This window comes from Phycodurus eques, chromosome 20 (genome assembly GCF_024500275.1).
Source record: "Phycodurus eques isolate BA_2022a chromosome 20, UOR_Pequ_1.1, whole genome shotgun sequence".
NCBI classification, from domain to species: domain Eukaryota; kingdom Metazoa; phylum Chordata; class Actinopteri; order Syngnathiformes; family Syngnathidae; genus Phycodurus; species Phycodurus eques.
In genome coordinates, this window is record NC_084544.1 from 10,072,435 (window position 1) to 10,098,931 (window position 26,497).

A 26,497-nucleotide genomic window follows, 5' to 3' on the forward strand; every position below is an offset into this window, starting at 1 on the left:
AAGACAGGTGAATGTGCTCCCTCATTGGAGAGGTCAGAGAAGGACACCTAGAGAGGTCAAATGAAAAGACAACAACAACAACAAAAAAACAGACATGCAGGCTGTTGAGAATGTATCATCTGTGTGATACATTTCAGTGGCACCAAATGTAAGAAATGGACAAATGTGCAGGAATGGTCACTCACACGTACACAGTAATTGAGATACATTACACAGTGAAGGTCAGCAGAGTACCTGGTACCTTATTTCTCCCTCGTAATCACGCTAATGCCGGATCTTTTATTCATCAGCAGTGCTGAATGTCACTCTTCCTGTCTGTGCTGCCATCTTAATTGGCTCGATTGACACACGGCTTAATTGACTCGGTAGCCACGACCCGTTGAACAAATCAGAGCTCATCAAGAACACCACAATGTCGGAACATGCCACAGTAGAAAAGCCCTCACCTTTGACCCCGCCCCCATGCTAATAGGCCATTCTGATGACATAAACACAGTGAACAGCTCACTGATTGTTCTGCAGATGTGTTATTCTATGATAAGAGGACTGCATATATATATATATATATATACACACACACACACATACACACACACAGTGGGTACGGAAAGTTTTCAGACCCCCTTAAATCTTTCACTCTTTGTTATATTGCAGCCATTTATTAAAATAATTGAAATTCATTTTTTTCCTCATTAATGTACACACAGCACCCCATATTGACAGAAAAAAACATAATTGTTGACATTTTTGCTAATTTATTAAAAAAGAAAAACTGAAAATATTCAGACCCTGTGACACTCATTTAACTCGGGTGCTGTCCATTTCTTCTGATCATCCTTAAGATGGTTCTCCATCTTTATTGGAGTCCAGCTGTGTTTGATTATACTGATTGGACTTCATTAGGAAAGCCACAAGTTACAGTTCACAGTGCATGTCAGAGCAAATGAGAATCATGAGGTCAAAGGAACTGCCTGAAGAGCTCAGAGACAGAATTGTGGCAAGCCACAGATCTGACCAAGGTTACAAAAACATTTCTGCTGCACTTAAGGTTCCTAAGAGCACAGTGGCCTCCATAATCCTGAAATTGAAGACTTTTGGGACGATCAGAACCCTGCTCTAGAGATGCAGTTGGGAGATGAACGAAAGTTCTAGAAAGTCAACCATCACTGCAGCCCCTCCACCAGTCGGGACTTTATGGCAGAGTGGCCCGACGGAAGTCTCTCCTCAGTGCAAGACATGAACGCCTGCATGGAGCTTGCTAAAAAAAAACACCTGAAGGACTCCAAGATGGTTAGAAATAAGATTCTCTGGTCTGATGAGACCAAGATAGAAATTGTTGACCTTAATTCTAAGTGGGATGCGTGGAGAAAACCAGGCACTGCTCATCACCTGTCCAATACAGTCCCAACAGTGAAGCATGGCGGTGGCAGCATCATGCTGTGGGTGTGTTTTCAGCTGCAGGAACAGGGAGACTGGTTGCAAGAAAAGATGAATGCAGCGAAGTACAGGGATAACCTGGACGAAAACCTTCTCCAGAGTGCTCAGAACCTCAGACTGGGCCGAAGGTTCACATTAAAATAAGACAATGACCCTAAGCACACAGCTAAAATACCGAAGGAGTGGCTTCAGAACAACTCTGTAACTGTTTTTGAATGGTCCAGAGGGAGCCCTGACTTAAACCCAATTGCGCATCTCTGGAAAGACCTGAAAATGGCTGCCCACCAACGTTCACCATCCAACCTGACAGAACTGGAGAGGAGGGTTAGGTCTGCAAGGAGCAATGGCAGATGATCCCCAAATCCAGGTGTGAAAAACGTCCCAAAAGACTCATAGCTGTGTTAGCTCAAAAGGGTGCTTCTACTAAATACTGAGCAAAGGGTCTGAATACTTATGGCTGCGTGATATTTCAGTTTTTCTTTTTTAACAAATCTGTAAATATTTCAACAATTCAGTTTTTTTTCTGTCAATATGGGGTGCTGTGTGTACATTAATGTGGCAAAAAATTAACAAATGACTTTAGCAAATGGCTGCAATATAAAAGAGTGAAAAATTTAAGGGAGTCTGAATACTTTCCGTACCCACTGTGTGTGTGTGTGTGTGTGTGTGTGTGTGTGTGTGTGTGTATATATATATATATATATATATATATATATATATATATATATATATTCCAGAAGGAATTGTGTGTGTAATGATAAAAGACACTAATAGACATTTTCTAAAGTCTGCTTTGCTATTGAGCAAGTTGAACCTGTTAGTGTTTGTGCATTTGCAGACCTTGTCCATCTGGTATGTTCCTCAACTACGCGCTTCATTCAAAGCAAATGAGCTCCTTGAGACTCTGTTGTCATAATATTGAATTTCATGGTCACCTGTTGCAGTTATTTGAGCGCCCTTATGCCGTTTACGGTATCAAGTGCTGGACAGTGGTCGAAAGTAAAGTACAAATACTTTGTGAGTCTATTTAAGCGGCCGCTTATTCATTGCCTTATTTAAGATGTTTGTTTGATGTTGTCGGCTACCGGAATGAAGGACAAAAAGTGGCTTGTCTTGTGTCAGCGTAAAAACCACAAACCTCCAGGTTCTGGCATTCCAGAAATTTTCCATTTAACCTGAAAAAATACATACTGGTAAGGTATATTTTTTCAGTTATCTAGTTTAGCTCTCCCCCTTGTCATTATTACTATGCAAGTTAATAAAAGAGGGAAACTATTTGGCTTTCCCCCACCCCATAAATCTTAATCATAAATCTTAATCATCCACCCAATCACCGAGAACGCTGTACAGTGAACTCCTCAAGCATTCAATAGATGGTGCCAGAACAGAGCTGACAGATGTGTGTGTTTTTTTAGGCATCTTTCTGTGTGTTAAAGAGAGAGAGAAAAAAGACAAACGACAGCGTTGGAGAGAAAATGTATTGTTAGGGATTATATTCACAATGTTCAAGTGATAATAGCAGAATACAGAATATAATACATTTACTATTTACTGACAGTGCATATAACAATGAACAATCACTCCGCTAAATGGTTATGAAAAATGCATGTAGCTAGGATATGGCTGTGGACATGCGGAAATGAATTCATGATATAACTAGAAGCCAATGCAAAAACCAGACGAATTCAACAAAGAACATTTCTGTCTGTCTACTGATGCAATTGACAAAAACCTTCAAACACAATGGATGCTGCTTATCTTCCTTCTTTTTTTTTTTTTTTGCATCTATTATTTTCGGCTTTTAAATTCTCTTTTTTACTTTTACTTTCAAAGTATCACATTTCTGTGTTGTTTTATCTCATCTCATACCGTATATGAGGGACCTACCTGAAAGGCACAAAGCTGCCTTCTCTTCTTCGATTTTACTTCCTTTGTCGGTCTATCTCAAGGACTGACAACTTAGAAGATTGCAAGGCTCCCATTTGGATTAGTCATACCCCCTTGATGACCAGAGCGAACATGCACCCTTTAATGCCCTACAATGAAAAAAAACTACTTACTTTCCAGTTGTACATGATTAAAATGTGGTAAGTTGATGTAATTTTCCCCTTTTCCATGAAAATCCATCTATCCATTTTCTGAATCGCTTATCCTCACTAGGGTCGCAGGTGTGCTGGCGTCTATCTCAGCTTACTTTGGGCGAGAGACGGGGCACACCCAGCCAATTGCAGGGCACATATAGACAACAAATTAAATATTCAAATAATATATGTTCATTTAACACATTTTAATTGTGCAATCGATGTACTGTACATGTTCGAATTTAAAAAAATTCAAAGGACTTTTTTTTTTTCCATTGAAGGAGAGTCGTGACTTTTTTTTTTTTTTTTTAATGAAAATCAAATTTAAAAAATATTTACTTTAGTTACACTCAAAACTATTAAATCCCCATAGCAAATGATACATATATGCAAATATTAGAAATTTAATTTACAATGGGGAATGACTGCAATTGTATATATCCATCCATCCATTTTCTGAGCCGCTTCTCCTCACTAGGGTTGCGGGAGTGCTGGAGCCAATCCCAGCTATCATCGGGTAGGAGGCGGGGTACACCCTGAACTGGTTGCCAGCCAATCGCAGGGCACATCCAAACAAACAACTATTCACACTCACATTCACGGAGTGCCCGGAGAAAACCCACGCAGGGGATTGAACCCGGGTCCTCAGAACTGTGAGGCAGACGCTCTAACCAGTCGCCCACCGTGCTGCCACAATTGTATATATTAAAACTTATTTACTATTAATTCAAATGGATGATGCCAGCATTCATATAGAATGTGCACAATGCTTCTTTTGACATGATTTCGAGTTGTGTCATTGTGGCGAGTTGGTCAAATGTTCTTCTAAGAGAGTAAAGTATAGCCAATTATGGCCAGGGCGATGAAAACATTGGCATGTGCCAGTCATGGCTCGTTAGACTCGAAATGGTACGCCATAAGGAGGATTATGAGACATTTCTTTAAAAAGGCTTCATTACATGCATTCCCTCTCTTTAATAAGCCATTCACAAAAAGTTAGGTACTTTCGGATTAAATGTCAGGGTGACTATAACTCTTACCGGTAAACTTAATTTGACTTTCTCACCTCTTAATCATGATGTTCATATTTTGACATGAGACCAAGGTGATCAACAGTAACTTAACTATAAAAACAAAGTCATGGCAATCAAATAGAAGATGAAGAATTAAACAGTTTTTGCCACATTTGTTTTTACTCCAATTCAATGGACATGGTGCTGCTCCTTCTGGTGTGCTCACCATGGCCACCCGGGGCAGTATAATATACAAATACAGATAGACATGTAGACAGTCACAGCTTCTGAGTAAGCCACAGTAATATTAGTTGTTTTTTGCTGAGCCCAATTATGCCATTGTTTTTTGTAAGCAATTGGTAGCTTTCCTAAGGCAAAGCTATGTGGTTGTTTTAAATACACAATGTGCAAATGTAGCGGCTCAGAAAATGGATGGATGGATGTGCAATTGTGTTTGTGCTTATTTTAACAGCAAACTTCAAATGGAAGTGGGAATAAAAAAATAATTGTTCACTGTCTGCCAAATTGCTGCTTGTGGTGAAACAAGTTGAGCTCACTGCCATCAAATATCAGCAGTTTCTCCAATGTTTGCTCATAAGTCAAAGCAATCAAACAAACAAAATATGTTTCAAGTCATCACTGTATTGGGGAAAAAGCAGCATGGGGGATATGATGCAGCACGCCTCCCCCCCCCACCACTATTTGTATGTGTTGACATCTAATCCTCAACATGCTGAAAGTTAGTTTCTAGATCTTTCCCCCCCACGTTATCATCACTATTATCAGCAATGACACAAAGTATATGCCAGACGTACCAGTATTGCATCTGTCTATATACGTGCCCCCAAAATGTCCAAACAATTTAAAAATGATCACCTTTTAGTACGTACCCATTTGCTTCATGTGGAGGAAAACATGAAAGGTCACATGAGGAATTGTTTAACACTCAGTAGTGTTGGTTTATCACTGTCAACACAAGAATGTGAAAACTGGTGTTAGAGCATTGTTACTCAGCAAAAATGACTTTTACTCAGAAAGTAAAGAAACTTGCTTGGTATTTTGCAGTGAAAGCAAAAAGAAAGGTTAGGGTGAACAGGATTGGAAGAACTTTAACCACAGGGGTAAATTAAAAATAAATAAATAATCAAGAAGGAGATATTACAGTTGGCGGACAACTAGATGATCATTTTGGCCCCAAGAAATATTGGCGAAAGAGCATAAGTGAAATCTTGGGCTTGTCTAAATTGCAGGAGCCCTTTGAGGAAGGCTTGAATCGAAGGAAGCAATGAATGTTACTAACGTTCCTCCCCCAAGTGCAGATCTGTGTGTGCTGGACATTGGTCATTTTGACTGAGTACACTATCCCAGACGGCATATTGATTTCCTTTGCCATTCAGCTCTCTTTCATCCTTCTTTTTTTTCTTTTCTTTCCCCCGATCATTTAAGTTTGTTCTCGTCCCCTCATTATCGCTAGCAGGGTCAACTGTAAACGCACGTGTATTAAGGATTGTAGGATTGATTTCTCGCATCCGGGGAAACTGCTGAGCTGCCTTTCTAAGAAGTCAGTTGTGGATGACAATGACAATCTCCCAAAAGCAATCAGTATGGAGCAGTAAAGAAAACAAGAAAAAAAAACTGAAGTGAGTCGAGGCCATACCTACAAGCAGCTTCTATATAACTTGTCCTGATTCTTGCTATGTATACAACACTTTCATTTGCAAAAGATTTTGGTGAAATCGTGACAGGAAGGGGCTGGAAAGTAGCATGTAATGACCATAAGTTACGTTTCTACTACATTTCGACTAGATATAGCATATGCATACAATTAATGTACAATGTATTATGACATATTGTACATAAAAAACCATGACTTAATCCTCAGATTCCCAACCATGGTGCCGTGGCAAACTAGTGAGGAACCAGTGGTGCCGACAGAGACCATCCAATTTTGTTTGAAAATGATGAATAAATTACAAATGTATCTTTGTTCATTTATCTATGGCAGTGACATACATTGACTGTCAGAAAAATTAAATGCACTTCCATTAGAAGGCAGAAGGTACAATAAACCCGTGTATCCACCTGTTGCTATTCATACAACAAAATAAGTCCTGGTTTCAGCATTGGGTTCTGTTTAAAAGTCCCAGATTTTACACTGATATGTCAATATGTGAGTAAATTGATATAAGATCATTTTTTTCACTGTTCATAATTTTTGTGATTCTTCTTGGGGGTTGCTGAGTGATTTTTCTAATGTAAACTGGGTGCCTTGGCTCAATCAAAGCTGAGAAACAATCAATCTGGGGTTGCGCCAAGCTCCTTGGTCCACCCTGTAATTCTTCATCCTACCAAATAAAATTTTGGGATATTACTATGCTGCCAATTTTGTGGGAATAGTTTGTAAAAAGAGTTTTTCTGTTCCACAGTGCACAAAGTAAAGTGACTAAGGTCCGACGCCAAGGCATGCGTGGAAGAGGTTGGTGTGGAAGAACTCGAACTCGAGAGCTCTGTCCTCGACACCAATAAAAATCTTTGGGTTGAACCATAACAGATAGTGAGAGAAAATGGGAATTCAAAAAAATAAAATAACATAAAACAAGACAAAAGACCTGCGATTTGCTGGCAACCAGTTCAGGGTGTACCCCGCCTCCTGCCCGATGATAGCTGGGATAGGCTCCAGCACGCCCGCGACCCTAGTGAGGAGAAAACGGCTCAGAAAATGGATGGATGGATGGAAGACAAAAGACAACAAAACCTTGAAGAAAGTAACCCTTCTCTTTATCACTCTCCTTTTCTGAGTGATTTCCACGTTTCTGGTTTCCATCTCAAGGTTAGACAGTATAAAGAACATGTGCTGCTTGTGATTCATACACTTAATACAGCAGCAGTGGAAGATGTTTAGTCTTTATGACCGACTGGAGGAACTCCAAAAGATACTTCAGGGGCTTTCTGTGCCAAGAGATTAATCTGCAGCGTTCCTGCAATGTCCTCCAAAAAGCTTCTCTCTCTCTCTCTCACTTAGCCTCATCTTTTGTTCATGTTTATTCCCATTGATGTGCTTTTCTTTTTATCCCTTATCTCTCGTAATGGTAATTAAAATATTATTGTGGTTGCTAATTTTCTCTCTCTCGCTTTCAACTATTTTAGACTCATTTCCCTTTTGTGGAAAGACTGTTGGATTGCTTGTTTCATTATTATGATAATGATGTTTATAGCCATCCTTTTGGTTACAGTGCAGTCTTGTAATAAGGGCGCACATCAGCCTGCTTTTGCCCATCTTGCCGTCTGTTTGCAGTCAGAAGCCATCCCACCCAGTAGCGTGGACACAGTGGTCTGAGGGGAACTGTAGTTAATGACTTTCGGCTGAGGTCCAGCAACAAAATACTTTGCTCGCTGCTTTCCCATAGCTCTGCTGTGCATCAGTGTCAATGACAGATCAATGGAATTGGGGACCAACGGTGTGAGCGTCCAAATGGAAGCTGAAATCCAAAGCCTTTGATGAGGGCTTTGCAGATCTCTAGTCATTCTGTTATTCTGCCCTAAGTTGTCGCTGCAATAAGTAAAAAAAAAAAAAAAAAAAAACTTTTTATATATATATATATATATTTTTTTTTTTTAATTCCCCCCCCCCCCCTACATCTTATTAAAGTAATACAACATGACAAACAGCTGCTTTTCACCATTTAGGTTCTTTGGCACAATACTGGGGCCCTAGACTTTGGAACTCCCTCCAGGGAGATCTGAGCCAGGAAAACTTAGTGTCTGCTTTTAAATCTCTTCTTAAGAGTCACTTTTATAGTTTGGCCTTTTCTTAATGTTGTTAGTTTTATTCGATTTAATTAAAATTCTTTCGTATTTGTTTTTTTATTTTCCATTCATTTACTTATTTTCTATTGCATTCTAGTATGCCTGTCTGAATTGCTTAATAGTTGTATATTGTTTTATTAGTATTAGTATAATTATAGTAATTTAAGTAATAATAATAACACACTCAAAGCACACATAAAAGGATATAAAAGCGCTGTAAAATTTCAAACTTGGGTCTAATGATATAGTCCAAGGAAGTGATTACATTTAAAAAAAAGAAAACACTGTTGAAAATGATGTAAATTATCCTGCACGATTAAAATCACCCATCACTTTACAGAACACAAAAATGCAGGTGATTATGCAAAGAAGCGATGAAAATGTAATCTATTAAGGAATATCTGAGGGAAAGTGCATATAACATGACATTAAAAATGAATATGGAATAGTAATTAGTGATTACCTCCACAGTCACTGAACAATTACTTCCTAATTACCAAATTACAAATAGCAGTGCTCTCTCATGGATTATTTTACTTGCCGTATTTGCTGCACTAATGATGCTGCTGGCTGAAAAATAAATGCAACAAGCACCTCATGTCTGTTAAATGAAGCATCATGATGTCCCAGAGTCTGTGTGAGGCTATGTACATATTTGGACAAGATTAAGAAACCGTAAATTGATGATTTTCTGACAGTTATTTAATGTGAATAACTTTTTGTCAGTGGGCACATTAGTGGTCTTTGCAAAATGTCAATGCAGCATAAGTACCAGAGAGAAGTACTGATTGTCATCCACCGAAACTGTTGGATTTGTCTGTTATTGTGACGAAAAGAAATCACAAGTACGGTAAGTGGAAAACATGCTATGGCTCCAATATGAACACATAAACTGTAATGAAAAACAACAACAAAACCAAACAAACAAACTAAAAGAGTATTTTAGTGCCATAATGACTTCAATGTGTTGGGATCATTCATGTGTGGTGTGTTCTTAACATAATTATTTAAAACCCATCTAAAATGTCAAACTATATATGGAGGTTTGCATACTGTTTGTTATTTGTCTGTATTGCAGTTTCAACATCACAAAATGTACAAACATCCTTTTAATTTAGTTTGGGTTTAATTTACATTTGTTTAATTTCTCCTGGGTGGTAGCAATTAAAACAATGTGATACATATTTAATGGGTTAATTTTCTTAATAAAACCCATTAAAATGTTACAACAACCATCATCATAAGCCCTCAAGGAACATTCCTTTTTTTCATTTCACGCAAGGTTGGAGGTGGTTAAGCAGCTTTTTCTTTTAAAGAAGAACGGAACCATATTCCCTTCCCACCATCCAGTTCAACAAAGACACTTTCAAATGTGATTTAGTATGAAAGAAAAAGTAAAAGGACCAAAGTTCACCAATAATTAAATGTGTCCATGAAGCAGTGTGTTGGGAATGAGTTTCTTTATAGTGAAACTTAATTTCGATAGAGCTGAGAGATTGTAATCAGCCAGGCTGTGGCATTGGCTGGAGAGAGTATTACGCATGTGCACATCTCGCCACGTCTCAGCTAATAGTGTGGTAATTTTCAGTGTGTTTTGCGGGCCTGCCTTCTTGTGAGTTCTAAGCGGTTGTCATGGATATGACACATGTAATGGTAATGCTGTCAGACACACAAAAAAACAGAGGTGATGTGTGCGTGCGCGTGTGAGTGAGTGTCCATTAAAGAGCATTGTGGCGTACGATAGAACACCTTCAGCAGCTGACCATAAGCAGACGGAACTCATCAAGAGCTTTAACTGATTCAATTATTTCAATACAAATAGTCTTGCGAAGATAATTTAAAATGCAAAATACTGAAAGACACAGTGAGCACTCCTGTTGAGTTAATTTTAGATTGCCAATGCCGTCAGGTTGAGTGGTTAAACAGAGATTTTGTTACTTTCCTTTGCATAACTTCATTCATAAGAAAAACCTCCGCCGCATAGTAATGAAATATCCATGTAACAGATCTTTTATAGTTCTTATATTAACCATCAATAATGTTCTTATAGCACCTGTGGGTTCTATTGCACTGTGTACCAAAAATATCCTCAAAGGAAAATAAAGAAATGGATTTGAGATTTGAACTCAAGATGTACTAAACAGAGGTGGCAAAAGTACTCACACTATGTCTCTGTTTTCCCACATAATTCCCAAATGTGTGAATCAATCATGATCTTGGGACTAATATACTTTCCATCTCCATATTTACGTCATTTTTTAACATCATGCCATATCCGTAGATGTTGACAAAAGTAACAGGCCTATTTTGACAAATTAAGGAGTAGAAAGTACAGATATCTGTTTTCAAAAGTAGTGAGTAAAAGTAAAACATTTTATGATATTTATCTGAAAAATCTACTTCAGTACAGTAACACAGAATTTTTATTTTGTTACTTCCCGTTACTGGCATTAAACATGTTCAGTCATCATGTCAACCTCCATATTACAATAGGATATCATTATACAGGAAAAAAAGGAACATTGACATGAATTAGTTTCTTGTCAACCTGTTCACCATTTGTGGGGCATGCCAAGTTGGGATCATGTGACATGCTTGTAGGTCACTGGACAACTTCAGACATGCTGTCGCCAGTGCGCCGAGGTTATCTGTCCATTTTTGGGTCCATATTTAGATGTATCATGGCTTTTATTTCAAGTAATACTGTACTGAAAGTTAATCATGTGTCCCCAAATGTCAAACCCTTTCTTTGATAAAAGACTATGTCTTGACAACGCAGTGTGCAGCCATCAGTTCCAAACGTAATCTGGGAGGGTCGTGGAAATGAATGTTAGAAAGTTAAGGATTTACAAAGGGTACATTTGTCACAGTCATCACTCGGAACGCCAATCATTAATCCGCGCTTTGCTACAGCCAACATATTGAGCTTTTTTTGTAAATGCAAGGGTGCCACAAGCGTAATAGGGTACGCACACACCTACTGAAAGGCCTTATATAAACACTAGTCAAACATGCTCATGAACACTTGTCAAGCGCTCTTATAAACACTTGTCAAACACTCATACACACATGTGAAAGGCTTGCTCTCATTAACACTACTCAAACATGCTCATGAACACTTGTTAAATGTTCTTATAAACACTACTGAAAGTGAACATAATCGATGTGCGCATGAGCGTGATTGACATGCACTCGTAAATGTTATTGTGTGCCTGAACATGATTGACATGCGTGCATGACTGTCAGTGACATGAACGCATGCTCGTCAGTGACGTGTGCATGAGCGCCAGTGACATACACACACGAACGTGATTGACGTGTGCGTGAGTATAGTGACATGCTCGCGTGACCCCGATTGATTAGTTTATGAGAGCAGTAGTATTTGCATTTTAACTAGTGTTTAAGAGCATTTGATAAGTATTCATGACAGTGTTTGACTCGTGTTTATGAGAGCTTTTCAGTAGTTTGTGTGTGTGAGAGCATTTGAATAGTAAGTGCTAATCTAAGCTAAGCTAATCTGAATAATGTCCCTAACAGCCCCTAATACTTTACTCCTCTGTTTAGTCAGGTTAGATTTAGTCTGACAAATGCAGTCTGAAAATGTACTGAATACATGATATGAATCAGAAATGAAAATCAGTACATCACTTGATATGATTGAAAACAGTTTCGCCACTGCATATTTAACACTTCTTATACATGTACTACTTTTGGGAAAACAAGTTGTAACACCACAAAAACAGATAGTTTCTGGAAAAGAAATGTGTACTTGTGCACAAGAGATGCATCCAAAGTGAGTGTAAGTAAATTTGTTATTCAGAGGAAATAAAAAAATCAGTTTAGTGGTGTACGGAAATAGTTTGAGAAATATATCAACCCACATTCATTCTAAAAAAATAAATAAATAAAATGTGCTCAGGCAGCACCAATCAAAATGGAATTAAAAATGATAATTTACTGTTTTTTTCCCCCAAAACCACATTTTTTTTAGTTATTATTCCTTGACTTTGCCTAGTGATGTAATCACTCAAACATTGGCATGGTGGCAATTATGGCATGCGTGAAGAGTGAGTCGGAGAAATGCGTGTGTGTTTCTGCGTGTTCTGATATTCATCACTTGAACAGGGATTTGGATCCCTATGAAATATCAATTTGTGCCCCACCAGTTTAATACTGCAGAAACATTTAAAAGAGCCCCTGTTAGTAGTGGACCCTTTGAATAGTCACTTTCCTGCCCCTTACAGCACCCCTGGGGATAAAAAACAATCCTATTTTTATTCTATTGCTATTCATAAGGTCTCTGGCAAGTCTTTAGCACTGGCCCATTAGGCAAGTCTGTGTGTGTGTGTGTGTGTGTGTGTGTGTGCGTGTGAACATTATCTAAGTGGTCCTAACAGGACATTAAACAGCATGAATGCTGCTTCCGCCGGATCACACGATATAATACATTTGAATGGAGTAACTTATCACTTTAAAGAAGCGATAAAGGATAAAAAGCCTTAGTAAAATAAATGATTTCCCCTGAAAATAAACAAATAAATAAATAAATAAAATAGAGATTAAATACATTTCGGTCTTTCCAAATGACTGCTGTGGCTGCTAAATCCATCTGCTCATTATTTATGAGCTTCTTGATCCATATCTGTAACACATCCTGGTTTTTAAAAACATTAAATCAGTAAAATGTGATTATAGAAAGGAGTACCAACATCTTGGTACTCCTTTCTATAATCACATTTTACTGATTTACAACATCTACCTGTATCGTTTGTGTGTGTTTGGGTTTGACAAAAGACTTCTGGTTATCGATAACTCTTATCTAATTCATGTAGCAACCTTCAAATTACAAGACTGATAAAACGTTTGTCGTCACTTTGTCCTGAAGTTTTATACATCTAAAAGTGACATGGTGCCTTTTTACGAGACAAAATAGCTTGATTTATAACGCTGAGAATTAAAATCACGCTAAACCGGAAGTAACGCAGGCGTCACTTCCGGCTTACTCTTTTTCCAAATTAATTACATTTTTATTTAACCCTCATATATGCTACACAAGTGTAAAGTTTTAGTTCTTTTTAGATATGTACAGTAACTTACCCAAGTAGTTGGTGTCCTACTAATATTTCTAATATAAAAGAAGACCACTGTTTCTGTGTGCATCTTCATGGTTATGTGTTTAACGATGCAATTGGTTTTATCAGACACTATGCAGAGATGTGTTTAGTGTGGAACACCTTGGAGAAGTTCAGGAATTATGGGGAGGCGTTACCCGAGTTATACCACTGTGGTCATAAGCAGCAGACACACAGCAGGCCCACTGTAAAAGCTTTTATAACTGAGCTACTATTTCCACCCTCCTAGCTTGATTTGTTTGCTCCGTTCCAGTGTACAGAGGTGGTACGTTGGTTTCCCCCTCAGTGCCCATCATGCTCCATGCGGATAAGCCCATTCTCACCGCTGGTTTTCAATTGCCTTAAATTGAAGATTGAGTAGAAGGATTTGGTTGGATGTCTGCCTTCAGGGTCTCTGATCTCCCCCACGGGATTCATTTTCCCTTTGAATATCGTTGAGCCAGAGGGGCTTCTCTTTTATCTCAGTCTTGTACAATACCTCTCTTCTCTGCCAATACTAGGATGTTACACCTGTGGAATGCTTCTCTTCAATATAGTTTTCAGTGTTGTGATATCCTTTTACCGATTGATGGGAAAATGAGAAGAGAAACGATTTCTATGTTGGTTAGGATGGCTCAATTTGTAACAACAGCGTGTTTGTGTTCATTTGGGATTGGGAAAATACCCCTTTCATGCCTGTATCTTGCTGGTTTGTATTTGTTTTTAATCAAACATTTCAACATAGATATTCGTCTTTGGTCTCCAAGCAAACTGTGGTCCTTTTTCAAAAAACATTATATGACTGTGCAGCAATAATCTCGTTACGAGACTGTGACTTTTCCTGTAATGGCAGATGCCATCTGTTGCTTTGATGAGAGTTTGACAGGCAAAGAATGCATTTTTCTTTTCGTTTTTTAATCCCCGGAGTGGGGAAAATACTGTATGTGTTTTATGTCGGCATGTCCTGGAAAATGGAGAGAAATTTGAGTTTGCCTTGATAGATGTCAAATCGTCACACACTGTCTTTAGTCTGCTTGTGGTACATGAGGGGGAGTAGATATCAGTGGTTACCTCACAGATTGGTAATCTTGGGACAGTCAAGTGGATTTTGGTGAGAATAAAAATGGTCAAAGAACAAATTCTCTTCTTTTGACACAAAGTACTTTCTTTTTCCTGCTATGAGATACTTTGCTGGAAATGAACAATGTCAATGTCAGGGAGTCTGGCTTTTAAGGCAGCTGTATTAGCAAATGTCTTTGTTTACCGGTAACAGGGTGAGGAACTCTCACAGAAGGGATTATGCTGTACAATATGGTGAATATGGTTGGGAAAAAAACAACAACAGATGAGTCGCTACATATTGTCCTGTAGCTGACCTGGTGGTCCATTCTCAGTTAAACAAAGCTTATGAACCCTGTCGAATTAAATACGTTTTTATGTGATTTACAGAGTAAAAAAGGTTCAAATCTGTCGCACAATCTTTGTTAGCATTTGTTGTACATAAAAATTCCCAAGTGTCCTCTATCAAGGAAATACAGCCTTATTGTTATACAAAGAAGGTCCTATAGATTTATTAGACATTATCTTCATGTTTGAGTATTCCAAATTGAACAGTGTTTACCACTTCAGACATGAATCTTTTACCTACACAATCTTAGTGGCCCCAGGATTTGCTGACATTAAAATGAATTTGTTACATGTATGCAAATCCCGCATTTCACTTTTCTGCTGCAGCTTGCACAGCAAACAAGACTAAACAGCTGAGCAAGATATTTTATCCATCCATCCATCCATTGTCTGAGCCGTTTTCTCCTCACTAGGGTCGCGGGCGTGCTGGAGCCTCTCCCAGCTATCATCGGGCAAGAGGCGGGAACAGGTTGCCAGTCAATCGCTGAACTGGTTGCCAGCCACCCTGAACTGGTTGCCAGCCAATCGCAGGGCACATAGAAACAAACAACCATTCGCACTCACAGTCACACCTACGGGCAATTTAGAGTCTCCAATTAATGCAGGTTTTTGGGATGTGGGAGGAAATCGGAGTGCCCGGAGAACATGCAAACTCCACACAGGCAGAACCCTGGACCTCAGAACTGTGAGGCTGACGCTCTAACTAGTCGTCCACCGTGCCGCCCAAGATATTTTAATGAAGCTTAATTTGCTATAGCCAAACACAGCGCATAAACACAATATATAAACAACATAAACACCTTTGGACACCAGTCAGTTTTTAACCAAGAAAGGGAGGGATTCTCTTCCTCTTTAAAAGGCAGCAGGTTCTGTCGTTGACTTTTTGTGACCCACATCATCACTCTTACATGTGACACCTTGAAAGGTTCACAATGTGATCAATTTGTGCTGTCTGAGAAGCAGCAGTGTGAGCCAAGCTTTTAGTTGTGCTATATAATAAACCACACACAGCGCTGTGTGCAAGACACATCGCCTGTAAATTAAAGGATGCTACATTAATGAAGCATGTTCACTTTGGCATGTTGCATACTTGATAAATGAGCACACCGAAGGTTGTTTAGCCTATTTGTCTGCTAGCATTGAAGTGTGGTTCGGGACGTGATTAAAATGGGGAAAAGGCAATGATAAGATGTCACCCATTAGTCTGGCAGTCCAGTTCACAATTGATGGACTGTATGCTTGATAAGATCTGAAGCTTGAAGAGAGCCAGACTGAAAGATGAATTTTAAAAAAAGAAAAAAAGGCACAACACCAGCATGGACATTTTAATACTCCATCTGAATGAGGTCCCAGCAGATAACCAAAAGAATGTTTCTGTACTACAACCATCTCTTTCCTTTTAATCCCTTTAAAAACCTCAACTTCTGCCACAAACTTCTGCCTGTCCTTACATTTTTAAATCAAGTGTTTACTTATTCGCCAAAGAGTTCTTTTGTCACAGGTGGCTCACTTTGAGCATCTGGAACACAAAAGCGTACATTGCTCTTCTGCTTCACCGCTTCCAACCACTCTTTCATGCTCACCAGAGAATAAATGACAGGCTTTGAGGATGCTCAAATGCTGGAAGAAAATGTTTTCCTTTAGAGTTCCCTAAAGTAAGACAACACAAATAAAGCACTGTAGCTTTTAATTTTAAGTTCTATTAATCTCCTGGGAAACGTAATAAAAACTACATTTTCAACTCTTGTTGTTATGTTATGTTGTCAGGTATGTTATGCTGGAGGAGATGACTGTCCAGTCAATTTATCCATCTTAACATTTCAAATAGTTTTACTCCCTGGAAATAATCTTACACTGGTCAGCCTTTCTTGCGGTCATTGTTGTGATGGTTACCCAGGAATTGGAATGTTTCTTTGAGACAACATAACACTGCACCTAATAGGCTATTAGTCACCTGAAGATTATGGTTGAAAGACAATCAAGTTCACAAGACAAATGGAAAAGGAGAAAATGACTAAGAGATTAAATGTGATCATTTATTTATTTACTTATTTATTTAATATGTTTTAGCTTTAGCTGTCTAGTAGGCATAGGAACATTAACGAGCAGAATTGCTCCTGCTCACACTATACATTTGCCAGGCCACTTGTTGCTTCATAAGGCTACATTAGAAGTGTGACATAAGTCAATGAAATAAATAACAAGCAGGACATCAGACACAAAAGAAATAGCAAAAATAAAATAATAATAATAATAAAGTTCATGCATATACATTTTGCAATTGCATCACTACTCTGAATTACGTTAAATATTGGAAGGGGTGGGGGGGTGTTGACATTGGTGGGGCACTTCCTCCCCTGCCCCAATTGCAGAGTTGATACTGCCCGGTTGTGTAGTAAGATACATTACTGTAGAAGACAAGAAACAGCAATACAGTACGGTATGTCAAGCTGCAGTGAGTTGCCCAACCGAAACACTTGACTATGCGTCTGGTGAAAATAGGTCTTACGTTAAGTACATGTCACTCAGAGGCGACGGTGATTGCTGAAACCTTTCAGTCAATACAGCTTTAAGGTCCGGCTAAACACACATCATACGACACGCGGGTGGGTGACATCCACAATCTGTCAATGTTCATTCACTCATCAAACTAATCCAAGTGTAGTTCAAGTGTACTTCATCAAAGCCTGGAAAAGTGATGTCACTTTACTTTATCCAGAGTGATGGGGCCGTGATTGTGACATACGAAAGACCCTGCTGCAGCGCTCCCCCCGTCGCTAACACAAATGTGCTGTCACGGTGCATGTCAGCGCACACTATAACGCGAGTAGAAATAAAACGCATGAGTGGCTTTGTCTGCTTTGGTCAGCATAATCAAAGAGATGAAATAGAAAAAGATATGAAAATGTATTGATGCATCTTTACTGTGAATTAGTGCTGTATAGATGAAAAGGAAACGGGCGGGAAAATATCCTACGCTCCAAGCAACACAGTAGAAACGCCTCTTAACATTTTGCAGTGCAGTTGTACATCACAGCAAACTACAACCACAATTATAAACATGACAAATGGGCAATAATAAATGTAAAAGATTTATTGGGTGAAGAGTAGTTTTTCTTTTTTTCCTTGATTTTGATTACTAATTTTGGTTCTGGAACAATAAAATGGACAAGATACTGTACAATTTATCACGTAATCAGAGTCACTCAGTTAAGGAGACAAGGCATTCATTACCATCATTATTTTTCATTCTTCTAAGTCACGTACTTTCCATTTTGCACTTGTTCCCCCAAGTACTTTCCTTTGACTCCTCTTAAGTTTTTGTCTCCCATATGTCCTCTTAAATACATTCCGTCACATTTTCCCATGCATACAGCACCGGGCATAAGGTGGTCTGGGGTCATCGTGTGATATATAAGGAATGAAGGAGAGTAATGTGGTGAGACAGTCCAATGCCGAGGGCCATCTTAGCTCAACTGTCACATGCACAGCCTAATCAATTATTGATAGACCGTGAGTGAGTCATAGTAGAAATGTTCCCAGAGTCTTAAATCCTAACTGCTAAATTTCTCCAATCCTGAAAAGATCAATGCTATCAAGTTACCCGAATCTGGTATTTTTCTGGGAATTCCAATACAACCTTAATGGAGTAAACAATGACCGGACAGGCAGGCGACACAATGGTCTGCGACGTCATGTCTGATTACCTCAAAGCATTCTCTTTGTCATTCTCATTTCAATCTGCCCCTTAGTTTCCTAACAAATGTCTGGCCTCAATCTTTAGTTGCAAGCCATCTTTAATACAGCGTCACGTTCCTTTTGGACATAGTTCCATGACGATTCATCTTTGTATTCACATCCAAGCATTAATACTCTTCATGTCATTTCATACATCCTCTGGTGGAACCTTGATGGCTTTGCTTAAGTATAGACTTGTGGTTTTGTCAGTTAATGTGATGTCATCGATTCTACAAATTCACGTAAGTAAGATGGCGAGGAAGATATTTCACGGTAATACAGTTAGATAATGTCACAACTCCATTATGCTTGACATAGGACGCAATTTCATCTGGCCAAAACAAAAACACAAGTTTGTAGAGTCGCCATGCTTGATTGAGCACTCCAGGGCTCTCTAGATCTACAAGTGTATAATTCCCCTTAAAGCTAAAAACAGAGTCCTGGATACTTGGGTGTGAATAATTTTTTTTTTTTTTTTTACATCTAAATGTGTAGCTTCTCTGACGATTATCTATGCATCCATTGGTTTTCAGTTATCCGGGAAAGATCATCTTATTTAAGCACAAAAACCCGGATTCAACCTCCTGTTTTGCCAAGGTGGGCACCGAGGCATTCCCAGGGTAGCTGAGAGACATCGGTCGTTCAAACATGTCCTAGGTATCCCCAAGGTCTGCTCCCAGTTTCCCAGAACACTTACCAGGAGGAATGCATAGAAGATACCTGAGCCATCTTTGCTGGTTTTCAGATTAGCCTGTCTCTAAGAGTGAAAACACACTCTCAGTCACTACCCAATGCTTGTGACTAAAGTTGAGCGCAGAGACATAGATTGGCTGTTAAAATCTGAGCTTCACCTTTGCGCTCAACTCTTACCAATTAGGCTGTCATTCTCTTATCCTTCCTTCTCCCCACCTGAGGCAGAACCTCTCTGAAAAGGTTTGCCTTTAAAATATCCGAAAATAAGCTTTTTGGGGGCCATCAACTCTAAGTGACCACTTTAATTTGCAGACAGATTTTCAATGCTTACTCTTAATTTGTTTGGTATGTGAAGTAATCATAAATAAAGAATTAAAAATGTGTTTCGTCTGCAATCAGTGAGTTCCTCTATGGATGTCTCTGTAAATAAGGCTAGACTTTTACCCTTCCCGGTGTTTGATAAGCAATCTGCTCAGAAAAGAGATTTTCACAAAATTCATCTGCCAAGGGCAAACCCATTTATATTTGGGGATAGAGGATGCAACATTTTTAAGAAAGTCTTTTGGACAGGGCAGGGGTCTTTCCTTTGTCCTCCTCAGTGCTCTATTATGACTGAGAGGCTTTCAGCCACAAAGATCCTTGTTACTGTCCTTTTCACAGTGACTTACAAGAGTTGCCCATGCTGAACAGGCGGATTATTGGGTCGCCACGGCCAATTGATAACCCCGTGATCATCTTAACGGTTTCCCACAGTATGTTGATGGGCTTCCTATGTCGAAACTGTCTGACATGGAAAAAGTGACCAGAATGTGAATTCTAACAGCGTAAACTGTCAGATTTCTTGAAGCCCAGCATCAGATGATTCATGACTGTCTGCTCCAACTTGTCTCTGTTTGTGCTCCCTCTTTTTACTCGACATTTAACGTTGGCTCCGTTTCTCCCCCTTAACGATAGATACGCTTTGTCTCTGTCTCGCACACACTGAGGGCCTTCAACTTCACTGCTTTGCATTTCAGATTAATGATTCCCACTTAGACTTTTATCCGAGAGGCCATAATCGCGATCTGAAACAACATTATGTTTGCCCAGTCAGTCACTTTCACGGTTCACAAGCAGGTCGATGAACATTGCAATTGTCCTTCTTTTCCTGTTACAGACATCGGAGAGGAAGATATGAAATTAGCCGTTTGCTGCAATTGGATCCTTTGCTGTCTTTCAGTGGTAAGTCAGTCTAATATGCAATCAAAATCTTATCATGGAATTAAATTTTCAGTAAACATGTAATACGTTGTGGTCTAATGACTTTCTTTTCTCAGCAAAAATCTGATAATGGCTATTCACTCAACCCTAATAAGTTATAATTATACAGTAGATTATAACAGGTTTGGAATCAAGAGTGTATGTGTGGTTTGTATTTGTCATCTTTTTAACTTAGACACAAAATATTTAATAGATTATTTCAGGGTGTATGTATATGTCTCACATTATTCAAGTTGAGAGGAGACTAAACGGTTTTTCATTCTTACTGAAGCACACGGTCTAATTCATTTTAAGGATGCTGCCAATTTGAAATGTTACTTAAAAGTTGCATGGTAAATTTTTAACAAAAGGAGGCAGCGGAAGTACGTAACCGGCTGTGCGTGTCTTTCTTTAGCAGAGCAGAATATTCGATTCACACTTGAATGAGATTGCTTGTAAAATAGCAAGGTTTAAGTCAAGGGCACCCATCCAGAATTTAGTTTTTTTAAAGGTGTTCACTGGAGGGAAAGAATATTGTTCTGTCATCTCCATTCTTTCAAGTTTACTGCATTAATGTTTTATTGCCGGATGTGCTTTACAGATTTCTATTTTATTTATTATAATATCATTATTAGAGTTATAAAATGATGTAATAGGAATAAAGTACAGGATGCTCTATAACAAGGAACTGAAATGTTTTTGAAAACAAACATCCTGCTCACTGATGTTGGTTAAAACTAAATTTGAAGCAAATTCAGTTAGTGAATGTTCATCCCTCCATCCCTCAGCACACAATTTACTCATGACACGCAAGTAGTGTAAAATGTAATTCAATTGCAGTGTGATGTGTCCAACTTGAATATTTCCAATATTCTTCTGGCTAAATTTCATGTGAAAAGTTTATTATTGTATTTTAAGTCTCATTGCCTTTATTTCATTGGTAAAAATATTCCTTGGTACTTTTCCCCTCTCAGTCAGCGCTTCAGTTGATCTTGGTGGTGGCCTGGTGGTCGTATGTATGACGTCATTTACTTCAATGTTTGGAGTGACATCATATGTACGGCTGCTAAACCGCTACATGGGACGTCTGCGCACCATCAACAGCTTTGCTCAACGCTTGCAAGATTCCATTCATTCCAGTACAATTTGCGGTCGTCCAAACAGAAGCCGTCCAAAAGACGTTCAAACTGTGTGCCTACTGTGATAAGGGATGTGGAAAATGGCTTCCAATGTGTTCAAATTTCTGAACTATGTGAGAGAAAAGAAGTGCTTGTGATTAGTCCTTTAAGAAGCTTTTTTTTCCCCCTCTCAGACTGAAACTTTGCAAGATAAGTCATAAATAAATGACTTTTTTTTTTCCCCCTTCAGTGAGCTCCATATCAAAATCAGTATTTATCCCTTCAGGCTTTTTCGTCTATTGCTACCTCCAAATGCAAACAATACAGCCCAAGATAAGAGTCCTTTGAAGGAAAGTGGTTTCTTTGGCAAACAAATTGGTGGAACATCATAAATGGCGAATGATGAAAGTTTCAAATCGGAGAGAAATCCTTCAATCAGCTTTGAAACATTCCATTAGACTTTTTAGATTACACAAGAACAGAAATCTCATTATCACAGAGGTGTGAAATTGACACATTTAGATAACATCATTACTGCTATCATTTACATATCAACATGGATACCATGAGGACGCGTTTTCTTTCTGCCTGATCTCAGTCCTTCATGTCGTCTCTATAGTGCACGGTGTCAGCTGGCACCGAGTCTGTTCCGGAATCATCACTCAAGCCGGGAATGAGCAATGAGAGATGGAACGAGGCGAAACAGAGTCAATACAAATGTCTCAATACGGCCAATGGAGATCGGCTGCAAAACAGAAGCGGTGAGAGGCCCAAATTGACTGCTACATCAGGCTGGGAATCCAGACTACCTCCTGATGACATTCACCTGTCAAACTCAAGGCCCATATCCGCCCCTGAATTTTCCCTTGACTTCTGTTCAAAATTGGCTATTTATCATGAAACCGATAACAACCAAATTTAAGGGTAACGGTGTGATATGATGGGGAAATTATTAGTGTTCCAGCACATACTCATTAAGGGACAAGAAGTGTAAGTGCCTCACCATCTAGCCACAGCTTCTGGCTGGAATTTATGGTTAGAGATGTTAACCCTCCAGCCAATGTGAAACGAACTGTGATTTTTTTTTTTTTCTACTTTCCCCAATCACATGGCACTAGAAAACGTGCTCTATGCTGACATGAACTGAGGGCATCTGCCAGTGCCAAACCCTAAAATTGTTGTTTCTGTCCTTAGCGGGTAACTTCTGTGGAAAAATGTGGGATGGCTTTTTGTGCTGGGAAGAAACACCACCGGGTACATCCATAACACAGAGATGTCCCAATCACAATCCCGCTGGTAAGAATCTCACATCGGTTCAAATGAAGTGGAGTTGTTTTTGATCAAGGTCTGTTTACCACCAAGCAACACGTTTGATGTTTTTCTATTGTCAATAATAGTTAAAGGCTGGTGACTGATCTGTACACCAACTTTAGGCATGCTTCAGTTCAGGTACAAACTGCATTGGTAAAGAGTGGAGCTGGACACACTACAGTCACTCGATTGGGTGATGAACCATCGCTTCAGGAACAGAGTGGAAAGAACCCAAGATGCCTTTCCTCCTATCAGTCTTTTCCTCATTGCTGTGGTGCACCTACTAAGTTGAATTAGTGAAGCTTGGTGCAAAGGTGCCTTTAGAATCATGAATCATGGTTTGTACAACTGATAAGCTGTCAAAAAGATGGGGCTACCCTTTTGATAGATGAGCCCTGAACATGTTTGTAGGATATGACTTGAGCATTTCCCCCAGAAAATGTTCCAACATTGGGGATTTTGTTTGTTTGTTATTTTAAATGGACATAGCGATCTGTGTCAAGTTGAGGAGAGTTGTTTAGGACAAGATTGAAGTACGCACTGTTACTGAGGGGTTCTGAACATGAACGGTCGCTATGCCATAGAATATACAGTTTTAGAGAATCCCGTCATGATTTTAGAGATTATATTTTTTTGCTCATAAATCCTTGATGACCCCAGTAATCAATAACACCTTTTTTTTGTTGGAATCCCTTTGCAGGAAACGTGACTAAATTTTGTGACCAATGGGGTAAGTGGGTCCATACAGAGTCCACATGCCAAGAAGCTACAAAGGACATAATCGAGGTGTTTATCTATGAGTTGTTATGGTTCCAAGTACTGAAAGAAGCCGCTACTGTCGTTCTGTGACAAGTGTGTTTTTGCTTAGTCTTTTGGTTTCTTCGTTCCTGCAGGATATTTACAATGTTTCCAAGGATGTTATCGATGAACCAATGACAGAACATATCAGAAACATAGGGAAGAAAATACTTGACAACAAAGAGAAATGCCTGGTGAAAATGAAACAAAATCCACCTCATAATAAAACGGGTACTGTATTTGCAGCCAATGTATTCATAATAATTTGTAAAGACTGAGTTCTGACTTCAGCTTTACAATGCGGCAGGGTTGTTCTGCAGTCATATTTGGGATGGTAGGCTTTGTTGGGATGACACCCCAGCGCAAACCTATGCCACGCAGAACTGTCCTGATTATTTTCCCAACTTTGAACCCTCAGGTGAACGTTTGATTTTATGTCTTCATGTTCATGTGTTTGACACAAACCTCAATGTTATGCAGATATGAAGTAGTTTACATGTAAAGCTGGGAATCTTTTTTCCATCGCTAGGAAAGGCAAGTAAATACTGTGGGGAGGGCGGAGAGTGGTTCCGTCATCCAGAGGGCGACCGATTTTCGACCAACTACTCCCTCTGCACCAACAACTATGAGAAGACATCAAGGGTAATGGCTTGCTCATTTTATACTGCACATTTTATTCAAGGTCAACTCTAGTAATGCAGAACCAACGTGTCACTGCACAATGTGTGAGGACAGCACACAGTTATAAAGTCTGTTAAATAAGTCTGAGATATACTTGCACTTGTAGGTCAAGGTCCATTTGAATTTTATGCACGTAACAGATTGTAGTGCAAATACATTTCCTTTCATTCCAAAAGAAATACAAGAATAAAGAGTAGTTTCAAGAAATACGTTGTTACCAGTCACCAATGAGGAAATTGATTTTTGCTTTTTTTTGTCCGCATTGCTCGACTTTGACGTCACATTTCCTGTCAGAGATTGTAATGTTAAGTCTGAGTGCACCTGCTTATATCCATACCTTTCCAGAGAAATATTGATTTCCCGATTTTTTGTAAATAACCAAAAATAGCTCAGGAGGAATTATACTTTTTTTTAAACATATATAACTTTTTTTCATCCAACAGAAGCAGAAGTTGCTTCAGAGTGAATACAAATGCCTTCTGAAAATGAGCCAAGACCTTTCCTTTAATGAACCAGGTAACCAAGCTGTTGAAATGTTACGATTTAATATGCCTTTTTTGTTATAATGCATGTCACATAGAATGCATGTTTATGTTTATGGTGGTGCCGCAGGGCTCTACTGCAGTCGGAACTGGGACGGCTGGCTGTGCTGGGACGATACTGCAGCAGGAACCTACGCCACTCAGAACTGTCCTGAATACTTTTCGTATGCACAGCCCACAGGTGAGTGGTACATTGTCCTTTTTCAGCTAGCATTTTTAAATATACAATTCTCAGCAACATTAACCCGTGATTCCAAGTCATGTGCAATAGGCAGGTTGAGGTTCGCAGCGGAACCTATAAGATTCAACAGTCTTTACGGGAATACTGGTTAACCTCTAATTTAATTGGACAGTTTTTCCTCATAAATGCAGTGGTGTCATGACATATAAGTGACCCAACCTATATGAGCTACAAGCTGTCGCTAGGTGTGTTTATTTATTTATTTATTTATTTATTTTATTGTGAGCCCAAATTTGAGTTACAAGCGAGCGTCAGATACGCCACTGGATACAAATACACAGGGTTTCTTTCAGCCATTTATTGAATGGGACAGACAGTCACAGTGTCAGGTGTATTATGTGATTGATGAGTCTCTGCTACATTAAAGGGAAAGTCTCATAAGGCTGGTGTGACAAGCTGTGATGTTCATCTTCAAGACCGTGGCACTGAGGAGACGACAGGAGGCACAGCTGAAGTTGGTGGAGATAAAGACATTGACGTTGTCTTTAGACGTCACCAGGGTGGGATTGGAAGATTAGAAAATGAGCGCAGAGGGCCGGCCAGTGTTAGATGTTTTGGAAATAAAGTTAGAGAGAGCGTAGACTTTGATGTTAAAAGGAGATATTGTGTATGTATTTGTACACGATAAGGATGGAGCTACCAGTGATGAAAAAAGCTAGAGGAAGACCTAAGAGGAGGTTGATAAATGTAGTGAAGAAAGGCATGAGGGCAGTTGTTGTTAGAAAAGAGGATGCAGAAAATGGTAAAGGATCACGCTCAGTAGTGAAAGATAAGGTTTCCTGTGATGACATGCATGACCCTGCCAAATCTTTTAGAATACTGTACATGTTGCAAAAAAAAGCTAAAAAGTCAGATAAAAAGTAAAACACACACAGCATTAATCCTTTGCCTGTCTAAACTGAGGTCTCGCAAGGTTTCCCATTGTCCAAATAAGTCTTTTACAATTTTAGAGACTGAAGAATGTTGGTTCAATTCTGAATTATATGACCTCTATGTGGTTTGATACGTTTTTTTTGCATTATTGTCCTCTCTTTAGAAAAGGCGACCAAGTACTGTGGAGAAGACGGACAATGGTATCGCCACCCAGAAACCAACACCACATGGACCAACTTCACACTCTGTGCCATCAACATTCAGGAAAAGCTAGAGGTGACTCATGCATAGGATTACTAGTGTGCTTAATATACAATGTTCTTTATAACTGAGCTTTTTAGGGCATTGAATCGATTGCAACAGGACTGTTCTGGTTCCCGTAGAACAGCGGTCACTAACCACCGTGC

The 26,497-nt window shown here is 39.1% G+C and overlaps 1 protein-coding gene across 1 annotated transcript in view; it reads left to right on the forward strand.

The window, feature by feature from the left end:
- calcr (calcitonin receptor) overlaps positions 1–26,497 on the forward strand; it is a 40,521-nt gene that overhangs the window by 1,270 nt on the left and 12,754 nt on the right. The window contains exons 2-11 of the mRNA XM_061664842.1: positions 20,444–20,508; positions 22,264–22,405; positions 22,839–22,940; positions 23,656–23,741; positions 23,849–23,984; positions 24,061–24,171; positions 24,283–24,395; positions 24,878–24,950; positions 25,047–25,157; positions 26,254–26,366. Coding sequence (XP_061520826.1) covers positions 20,461–20,508; positions 22,264–22,405; positions 22,839–22,940; positions 23,656–23,741; positions 23,849–23,984; positions 24,061–24,171; positions 24,283–24,395; positions 24,878–24,950; positions 25,047–25,157; positions 26,254–26,366 — 1,035 coding nt within the window. The 5' untranslated portion in view covers positions 20,444–20,460. The remainder of the gene's footprint in view (positions 1–20,443; positions 20,509–22,263; positions 22,406–22,838; positions 22,941–23,655; positions 23,742–23,848; positions 23,985–24,060; positions 24,172–24,282; positions 24,396–24,877; positions 24,951–25,046; positions 25,158–26,253; positions 26,367–26,497) is intronic.